Below are 10878 nucleotides of genomic sequence, written 5' to 3'. Positions count from 1 at the left end.
AATTAGTCCTAAGAGATGAGCAGGTCAAATTTTTTGTTACAATATACTCAACTGGTGTCTTGATCAATCAATTTTCGAATACAGAGCGTGTTTAAGAGTTAGAGCAATAGAGAAACAAGTTAAACACGCCCACACTCTATGTTCCATGTCATAATCACGTCAAACCACTTCACAGAAAACTGTATATACGGTCGTAGTAAAAAAACACAACTTCATATTTACAATTTATTTAATTAAATTATTGTTATAACAAATATTCAAACTTAAGCAATTAGTATGGCCGTTTTGCGATTCACCTTCCACTGAAATACAAAAAAAAACAAATGAGGACTATAATAATGACAAGTATAGAATAGGATACGTAAAATCGAACCCCTGTTTTTCTAATTAGTTTTTATTTGATCAATCAAACCCTGATAACCCTCTCTGTAGTCTTAAAACCCTTCAAGGACCTCATAAAAAGATAGTTGTTTAATAAAATGTTAGGTTTCACTTCATTAAACTGTTCTAGTCCAAGCTTTTTTCTTGTTTCCCTCGTATATTATCCTCTGATTCTTCAATCTTCATATCAATCGAAAAAAACAATCAAAATCTAATATTTGAACTCCACGGTTTGTAAAAAACAATCACATACACTTTAACTAGTAAATCTAATGTTTAGAATGTGGTTGAAGTAGTGAAACCAAGCCAATCGAGCTCGTACATTATAAAAGATGAAATTAAGATATAAATACGAAGTTTAGAAAGACTTGGGCTTTATATAAATAGAATGCAGAGTTTTTACATTGCTTTAAATAAAATAGAGATGAAATTGAGGTTATGTAACATTAATTTTAATATAAACCTGTATGTTTACTTACTAAGCAGTGGCAGTGGCACTAGCACTAGCGCTAGCGTATCCTTTTCCTCCTCCACAACCTCCTCCGCAACTTCCTCCTGGAAAATATATTTTTTTTTCAAATGTCCGATAATACAGAGCGTACCATGCAATAAATTAAAAAAAGTTGTAAAACGTGCAATGAATCAAATCAAATAAAGTGCATCAGCAAAAAAACCAACAAGCCCCTTCGACCTCATATTTTTATCGCAAGGTCTTACCTCCCCCTTTTTGGTGTCCTCCCCCATAACCACCTCCGCTATAACCGCCGCTGCCACCCTCGTATCCTAATACATATCATAATATAAAACAATGTCAACAAATAATTTTTAACGTTTTTTTTTTCTTAAAAAACATTAAAAACTATAATAGAATTTTTGATTGTTGTAATAACCTCCTTTTTCTCCTCCGTATCCTCCGTTTCCGCCTCCGAAACCTCCTCCGCCTCCTCCCCCTTTACCGAATCCACCGTCATCGAATATAATAGCTCCGCTTCCTCCTTTACCACCACCCCCCGAATATCCTCCCCCGGAACCGAAACCACCTCCGTTACCACCGCCTTGTCCCCCTTGATCTCCTCCAAATATATCAACGGAACCAGTGGAGTATCCTAAGGAGGTAAATTCATTTCTAAATTTTTTATTGATGCGATTGTATAAAAACTTTTGTACTCATACTCATATCGTTATATAAAATTTTTACCTCCTCCTTGTCCTCCCGCTCCACCACCTCCGTGTCCGCCTGATCCGCCATATCCACCTCCTGATTTACCTCCGCTTCCTCCCGCACCTCCGCCACCTCCGAAACCACCTGATCCGCTATATCCACCTCCAGATTTACCTCCGCTTCCTCCCGCACCTCCGCCACCTCCGAAACCACCACCGCCGCCTTGTCCTATACCTCCACCTCCTCCATGTCCACTACTTCCGTAACCTAGAATAAATAACAGTTTATGTTAAATGATAATTGGAATAATTCGTAGAAAAGTTTATACCTCCACTTCCGCCTCCATCTCCACCACCAAAACTACCTCCGCTACCGCTTCCGCTTCCGTAACTTCCCCCTTTACTACCACCAAAACCTAAAAACGTTATTTGGTGTAAAGTTTGGTTGAGAATAACAAGTAAATCAAATTTTACCTCCAGATCCTCCTGAACCTCCATGTCCTCCTAAATCACCACCTCCGAATCCGCCGCCGTTACCTGCTCCACCTCCAAAACCACCTCCGCCTCCTTTACCACCTCCAAATCCTAAAACAAAATATAATATAAGATTATTAAAATAGTAACACATAAATTATATTTTACCTCCAGATTCTCCTGAGCCCCCATGTCCTCCAAATCCGCCTCCGTTACCTGATCCATCTCCACCAAAACCTCCGTCGCCACTTCCCCCACCGTGGCCAGATCCTCCACCGCTACCTCCTCCATACCCTTTAGTGATAATAACGATATTAAAATTTTAATAGTTTATAGGTTATAAATTTATTCACCTCCAGCTCCCGATCCACCTCCACTTGATCCACTGCTACCGTAACCACCTGCACCACCTTTTCCTCCTCCATAACCTGGAAAAGGAAACACGTTATTTCTTATTTGCAAACACCAAATTTAGTATCTATTTGGTCAATAGAAGATAGATTTATCAATGGTGGTTCTAAATGCTTGGAGATAGAACCAAAACGGTTTATGGTGGTCCAACGAAAGACGTTTACAGAGCTGGTTCCGTACCCCGTACCACGTACCCCAATACCCCGTTTTTATTATGTTTTTAAATTGTTAATTGACTCCAAATCCAAATAATACAAATTAAGAATTTGTTAGCGGTTGTTACATACAAAAAACTGATCGAAAGGAAATAAAAGAGGTTAAAGAAATGATTACCTCCTCCACCTCCAAAATTACCCCAATAGCCTCTGTCTAAATAATTACCACAACCGAAATTTAAAAACGGATTCGAATTGTAGACGCAACCTAAAAAAATATAGATAAAGTAAAAGTGTAAGTTAAAGGAAAGTGAATAGTGTTATAATATAGTTATTTATTTTTGTGTTACCTCCGCTTGAACTACCTCCAAATCCTCCTCCTCCTCCTCCTCCTCCGCCAAATCCGCCTCCTTTACCTCCGCCGAAGCCTCCGCCCCAGCCTCCTCCGCCTCCTCCACCTCCGCCGCTTCCGAAACCTCCACCGAAGCCTCCTCCCGAGCCTCCGCTTAGAAGACCTCCAAGTAAACCACCTTTTTTATCAAAGCTCCGTTTTTCTCGTTGATGAACATGATCATCATCCCTTTCCAGTGACTGAAAAATTATCAAAATTCGTTTTTTCAAAATTTATATCTCGAAATACTCAAAAACAGTTTTTGGTTATCGATTTGAAACGTTGGTGAAGATCGATGTGTTTGAAAGGAAAATTAGGACTTACCGATGAATCTTCAGCTAGTTTTCCATCGTCGATTTGATCCCTAAACACAAAACTACGTTTCGACCCTTCGTTATCTTCACTGTGCACTACACCACTCGGGGGTCTGTTCGGTTTCGTTTCAGCGTAAGTGCTGAAGATGGCAGCGCCCACGACCAGTGATATCAACCACTTCATAATCGCAATTGTGGATTCGTAAATTGTAATATTCCTTATATAGTTTGGAGGTCACGATTTTGATGGATTACGTAACGGAGAAACGTCAAATCGTAATACAGATGAAGTTGCATATGTACATCCTGTTTACGGCGTGATTTCGGTTTTCTTTCAGTAATGAGAATTGTAGTATTGGGATAATAATGAATACATACCGTTTTTGATTTGAAAAAATATTCAATTGCGAAAATATAGAATATTTCATTTCATTTATTAGAAATATGAGTTTCTATTAGTGGTAGAATAAGATTTATGTATACACGAACGAATTGATGGGGAATTTTGTAAAAAATTTGAAAAAGTACACGTTTTTTTATGGAATTTTTAAATTTTTAAAATGGTCGTGAATCAAGATTTATTTTTTTTTTAATTTCAAAACATCTCCTACTTTTACTATTTTTTAATGTGATCAGTATATTTTATTATAAGTGAAGTCATTAGAATTATGACACATTTATTTAAAAAATATCAAAATTTTATCATTATGGGACTGTCGGTTATCAAGATATAGTATCTTGAATTCAACTTTATTACCCAAATCTATTTTGACTCGAATTGCCTCAACTAATCAATATATGATTTTATAAGTGGAATCTCTAGAATTATGACACATTTTTCTATAAACTGTCAAATTTTCACTATTATCGGACTGTTGGTAACCAAGATATAGTATCTTGAAGTCAATTTTACTACCAAAATCTTTTACATCTTCTACTTTTAGTCATAATTCCTCAACTAATGGATATATGATTTTATAAGTGAAATCACTAGAATTATGACACATTTTTCTATAAACTGTCAAATTTTCACTATTTTCGGACCGTTGGTAACCAAAATATAGTATCTCGAAATTAATTATACTACCAAAATCTTTTACATCTTCTACTTTTAGTCATAATCCCTCAACTAATCAATATATAATTTTTTAAGCAAAATCACTAGAATTATGATACATTTTTTTATAAACAGTCAAATTTTCACTATTATCAGACCGTTAGTAATCAAGATATAGTATCTTGAAGTCAATTTTACTACCAAAATCTTTTACATCTTCTACTTTTAGTCATAATTCCCCAACTGATCAAAAAATGATTTTATAAGTGAAATCACTAGAATTATGACACATTTTTTTATAAACTGTCAAATTTTCACTATTATCGGAGCGTTGGTAACCAAGATATAGTATCTTGAAGTCAATTTCACTACCAAAATCTTTAACATCTTCTACTTTTAGTCATAATTCCTCAACTAATGGATATATGATTTTATAAGTGAAATCACTAGAATTATGACACATTTTTCTATAAACTGTCAAATTTTCACTATTTTCGGACCGTTGGTAACCAAAATATAGTATCTCGAAATTAATTATACTACCAAAATCTTTTACATCTTCTACTTTTAGTCATAATCCCTCAACTAATCAATATATGATTTTATAAGCAAAATCACTAGAATTATGATACATTTATTCATAGACTGTCAAATTTTCACTATTTTTGGACCGTTGATAACCAAGATATAGTATCTTGAAATTAATTATACTACCAAAATCTTTTACATCTTCTACTTTTAGTCATAATCCCTCAACTAATCAATATATAATTTTTTAAGCAAAATCACTAGAATTATGATACATTTTTTTATAAACAGTCAAATTTTCACTATTATCAGACCGTTAGTAATCAAGATATAGTATCTTGAAGTCAATTTTACTACCAAAATCTTTTACATCTTCTACTTTTAGTCATAATTCCCCAACTGATCAAAAAATGATTTTATAAGTGAAATCACTAGAATTATGACACATTTTTTTATAAACTGTCAAATTTTCACTATTATCGGACCGTTGGTAACCAAGATATAGTATCTTGAAGTCAATTTCACTACCAAAATCTTTAACATCTTCTACTTTTATTCATAATTCCTCAACTAATCAATATATGATTTTATAAGTGGAATCTCTAGAATTATGACACATTTTTCTATAAACTGTCAAATTTTCACTATTATCGGACTGTTGGTAACCAAGATATAGTATCTTGAAGTCAATTTTACTACCAAAATCTTTTACATCTTCTACTTTTAGTCATAATTCCTCAACTAATGGATATATGATTTTATAAGTGAAATCACTAGAATTATGACACATTTTTCTATAAACTGTCAAATTTTCACTATTTTCGGACCGTTGGTAACCAAAATATAGTATCTTGAAGTCAATTTTACTAGAGAAAAATCTTTAACATCTTCTACTTTTAGTCATAACTCCCCAACTGATCAAAAAATGATTTTATAAGTGAAATCACTAGAATTATGACACATTTTTTTATAAACTGTCAAATTTTCACTATTATCAGACCGTTAGTAACCAAGATATAGTATCTTGAAGTCAATTTTACTACCAAAATCTTTTACATCTTCTACTTTTAGTCATAATTCCCCAACTGATCAAAAAATGATTTTATAAGTGAAATCACTAGAATTATGACACATTTTTTTATAAACTGTCAAATTTTCACTATTATCGGACCGTTGGTAACCAAGATATAGTATCTTGAAGTCAATTTCACTACCAAAATCTTTAACATCTTCTACTTTTATTCATAATTCCTCAACTAATCAATATATGATTTTATAAGTGAAATCACTAGAATTATGACACATTTATTCATATACTGTCAAATTTTCACTATTTTTGGACCGTTGATAACCAAGATATAGTATCTTGAAATTAATTATACTACCAAAATCTTTTACATCTTCTACTTTTAGTCATAATCCCTCAACTAATCAATATATGATTTTATAAGCAAAATCACTAGAATTATGATACATTTTTTTATAAACTGTCAAATTTTCACTATTTTGGGACAGTTGATAACCAAGATATAGTATCTTGAAGTTAATTATACTACCAAAATCTTTTACATCTTCTGCTTTTAATCATAATTCCTCAACTAATCAATATATTTGCTTTTATAAGTGAAATCACTAGAATTATGACATATTTATTCATAAACTGTCACTATTTTGGAACCGTCAGTTACCAAGATACAGTATCTTGAAGTCAATTTTAACATTGAAACGTCACCATCCTCTAATTTTGTCTATAAAGTGAAACGTATTAGGCAACAAGATACTAATTCATCATTAAGCCTATTTATACTATAATTTGAAAATATTTTAGAGTAATCTAGATTATATACGAGGCGTAGAGAAAAATAGTAATATTTAAGATTTAAAAAAAGTAAGTACTAGTAAAAAAATTTATATTTACATTTAACAACGGAAATCTAATAGAATATTTCGCTTAATATGCTTAATTCAATTAAAAAAAAAAGACAAAGAAAGAAATCGATGACTAGTAGTTAAATTATACAGGGTAAAACGCAAAAGTAGTAACCCAAGATCAATTTCAAGAACTGTTATCTCATCTAAATTCTCACAAACGTATAATTATAATTATCGACCACATAATAATTATAATTAATACAAATTTACCGTTGATTCCGAATAAACGATTAACTTTTTTTAAGGAAACTATTAAGTAAAATACGACCATATAAACAAACAAACAACAACAAACATTGTTAATTAAATTCAAAAAAAAAATAGGAATCCCAAAATAACGATAATATAAAAATCACAAACGCCTCGCGGAAACCTGATTTAAATAATTTAATTAATAAATCAGCGTCGCGCTAATAAAAAATTAACGTCCACACAACACCAGCGACTGTCCCTCTTACCAAATAACAAAATTCGATTGGGAACTGGTCTATTATCCACACTATGGGCATCAAGGACCACCAGGAGGAGACGTTGGTCATGGAAGAGAAAGAAATTGAAGACCACGTCATCTGTGAGTGTCCAGTATTTCCACGCGCGCGGTTCAAATACTTGAGCAAGTCTATTGTTGTTAAAAGCTTCAAGGAAAAGCGTCCGATCGGTTTTACATCGACTTTTCGATATTTCTAAGACAATCTGTATTTTTATCTAGACCATTCACTTCGCAGGACATTTACAGGACTATCTGGTACATTTAGAACGTAAAGTTCACCTTATTAAACGGCTTGTGGACTTCTACTCAGAGGTAGATGTCCTTGTTGCTATAAATCCTTATCACCAGTCCTAAATCCTTCATATTGGTGAAAATACGTAACTTAGAAGAAGAAACTACGGAATCTGATAGTTGGACTCATGGATAGAACAGGAAGACTTACCCAAAATGAAGCAACAATTTTCCACATTTTGGTTCAGGAATTGATTGCAGAAAACGCTCAATAATGATCTCATTGATGGTTCGAGGGTGTTCCATGGGTTGTTCTTCAAATAAGTAAGGAATATAAGGTTCGATGCCTCCCAAAATTACTTTCGAAATCTCATTTGCACTCATTTGAATTGAAACAAACATTATTCCAATGAAACATTAGAAAACTTCACGTGATCTAGATAGATCCTCAGTTTGGATTACCAAATTGTACAAATAAGGGTATGTTGCTAGAAAATTACCTGGTATTCAAACCGCTTCTTGAAGTCTCACCAGGTCGCAAAATATTTCTCACAGTTCATCAAGTAAGAATACAATTTGTAGCTTAAGATCGTGCTAGAATCAACTTGTTAAGAAATCTTTTACATCTTCTACTTTTAGTCATAATTCTTCATTTAATCAATGTATGATTTTATAAGTGAAATCACTAGATTTATGACACATTTTTTTATAAACTGTCAAATTTTCACTATTATCGGACCGTTGTTAACCAAGATATAGTATCTTGAAGTCAATTTTACTACCAAAATCTTTAACATCTTCTACTTTTAGTCATAATTCCCCAACTGATCAATAAATGATTTTATAAGCAAAATCACTAGAATTATGATACATTTTTTTATAAACTGTCAAATTTTCACTATTTTGGGACAGTTGATAACCAAGATATAGTATCTTGAAGTCAATTTTACTACCAAAATCTTTTACATCTTCTACTTTTAGTCATAATCCCTCAACTGATCAAAAAATGATTTTATAAGTGGAATCACTAGAATTATGACACATTTTTTTATAAACTGTCAAATTTTCACTATTATCGAACCGTTGGTAACCAAAATATAGTATCTTGAAGTCAATTTCACTACCAAAATCTTTAACATCTTCTACTTTTAATCATAATTCCTCAACTAATCAATATATGATTTTATAAGTGAAATCACTAGAATTATGACACATTTTTTTATAAACTGTCAAATTTTCACTATTATCGGACCGTTGGTAACCAAGATATAGTATCTTGAAGTCAATTTCACTACCAAAATCTTTTACAACTTCTACTTTGACTCAAATTTCCTCATCTAATCAATATATGATTTTATAAGTGAAGTCACTAGGATTTCGACACATTTCTTTATAAATTGTCAAATTTTCACTATTATCGGACCGATGGTAGCCAAGATATAGTAAATTGAAGTCAATTTTACTACCAAAATCTTTTACATCTTCTACTTTTAGTCATAATTCATCAACTAATTAATGTATGATTTTATAAGTGAAGTCACTAGAATTATGACACATTCCTTCGTAAACAGTCAATTTTTCACTATTTTTGGACCGTTGGTAACCAAGATATAGTATCTCGAAGTCAATTTTACTACCAAAATCTTTTACATCTTCTACTTTGTCTCAAATTTCCTCAACTAATCAATAAATGATTTTATAAGTGAAATCACTAGAATAATGACACATTTCTTTATAAACTGTCAAATTTTCAATATTATCGGACAGTTGGTAACCAAGATATAGTATCTCGAAGTCAATTTTACTACCAAAATCTTTTACATCTTCTACTTTGTCTCAAATTTCCTCAACTAATCAATAAATGATTTTATAAGTGAAGTCACTAGATTTATGACACATTTCTTTATAAACTGTCACTATTTTGGGACCGTCAGTTACCAAGATACAAAATCCTTAGCTAAATCGATACATGGATGCTTAGCTATCCAAAAAGCAAAAACTGCATCGGAAGAAAATAATTAACGAGAAAAAATGATAAATAACTCATCCAAGAAAAGTATAAACAGATACTGGAGTCAATTAAAAAAAAACAAAACATAAAAAAAACATCAAAACATAAAACATTTTTCCTTATCATATGTACAAGACTTTCCCAACAATTATCGAATTATTTCAATAAATATAAGTTATAAAAGACATAATACGTTATCTAAATATTTTACTAAATTAAAATACGCCGTCTACATAGGGCAGACATCTCAGTATATCGAAAATAGACTAAAAGGTCATCAAGACTAATTTAGTAACAGAAAAGACTTGAAATCGAGAAAATTTAGAAGCGGAGACATATTAAAAGATATAAGAAATAAGAAATTAAAGAAATTTAAATAATAATTTATAATTTGATTGCGGGTACGTCACTGTTTGGATGTGTCTAACGTAAGATCATAAAACAGATAGATTACAATCAATTTGCAGCAATCATTTTGCCATGAAGAACATTTTACATTATCAAGGTTAATACAGATGATGTCATAGTTATTCCCTGGTATTATAATCGTAATTGAATTATATTTTGTTTATTGTTAGTTTTACTAATTCTTATTTCCATTTACTGAATAAAAAAATATTCTTTATATAATAAATAAAGTGATTTTTTACGACAATTTCCTTGGTATATATTTAACAGATTCATAGCATGTCAAACAAATATTTTAACCCCATTTTCTCTCTTTTCTTCTTATTTTTATTATTTATTTGATCTTCTCACTTGAATGTCTTCAGCACTTCGAACCACATCTTCCCATTCTTATTTTGCTACATGGTATATACTGTCTGTGCTTTTAGTGAAATGCCTGTCAAAACCATCCAAAAACCTCCTACAAAAGTTACGTTTTCTTTTAAGCAACACTGCCCGAATCTTCCTCCAGGTATTTTTCTAAAACTGCTTTGGTCTAAAAGAACGATGCCCAATTTGTTCTTTGGCAATTCGTAGATAGGTTGCTCGGTGATCTGGGGTTCATTTGGGACCAGTTGCTGTCGTTTTTAGCTCAAGGTTAGTTACTTTAAGTCTTCTTCTAACTTTGCAGCCAATCCTCGCTTTGAGGTCTTGTTTAACTTGAGCACCAGTGAGGTCTCGATGTCTGAGTGATGTACTGACAATGAATCGTTCATATCTTTAAAACTTGTATCTTTTTCTTCATGAACTGCGTCTTCTATGGAAGTTAATCTCTTGGTAAAGACGGTAAATTCTGAAAACAGCAAGTTGTGATTCATGTTCAACGAACTGTCTACTTCCTGCCTTGTCGAACGAGAACGATGCCCAATTTGTTCTTTGGCAAATCGTAGATAGG

At 32.2% G+C, this 10878-nt stretch overlaps 1 protein-coding gene across 4 annotated transcripts; it reads right to left on the bottom strand.

Annotated features, from left to right (window-relative positions):
* Positions 1-211: 211 nt before the first annotated feature.
* On the bottom strand, positions 212-3580 carry LOC130891997 (uncharacterized). 4 transcript variants are annotated; one of them, XM_057797163.1, is made up of 12 exons: positions 3298-3580; positions 2933-3173; positions 2761-2850; positions 2370-2444; positions 2185-2310; positions 2017-2127; positions 1872-1958; positions 1580-1810; positions 1272-1487; positions 1099-1164; positions 861-936; positions 212-302 (listed from the first exon to the last, which is right to left on the bottom strand). In XM_057797163.1, exons 1-12 carry the CDS (start codon positions 3469-3471, stop codon positions 293-295), a joined length of 1503 nt encoding a protein of 500 aa, XP_057653146.1. In that variant the 5' UTR covers positions 3472-3580; the 3' UTR covers positions 212-292. The 4 variants fall into 4 exon arrangements, with proteins under 4 accessions (XP_057653146.1, XP_057653147.1, XP_057653148.1 ...); XM_057797164.1 differs by lacking the exon at positions 2761-2850; XM_057797165.1 differs by lacking the exon at positions 2761-2850 and having other exon boundaries at positions 2948-3173.
* Between the last annotated feature and the right edge of the window lie 7298 nt (positions 3581-10878).

Source organism: Diorhabda carinulata, chromosome 3 (assembly GCF_026250575.1).
Source record: "Diorhabda carinulata isolate Delta chromosome 3, icDioCari1.1, whole genome shotgun sequence".
NCBI classification, from domain to species: Eukaryota; Metazoa; Arthropoda; class Insecta; order Coleoptera; family Chrysomelidae; genus Diorhabda; species Diorhabda carinulata.
Note: the sequence above shows the minus strand (reverse complement) of the source record. Positions and strands in the feature narration are given on the sequence as shown.

Bases quoted from the DNA above. Each gene is read 5' to 3' on its own strand.
- LOC130891997 (XM_057797163.1), bottom strand. From the start codon at position 3,471: ATGAAGTGGTTGATATCACTGGTCGTGGGCGCTGCCATCTTCAGCACT. The intron at 2,445-2,760 runs GTAATCATTTCT...TTCCTTTTCCAG, and splicing joins TAATTTTGGAGGTGGAGGAG to GTTATGGAGGAGGAAAAGGT. The intron at 1,811-1,871 runs GTATAAACTTTT...TATTTATTCTAG, and splicing joins AGATGGAGGCGGAAGTGGAG to GTTACGGAAGTAGTGGACAT.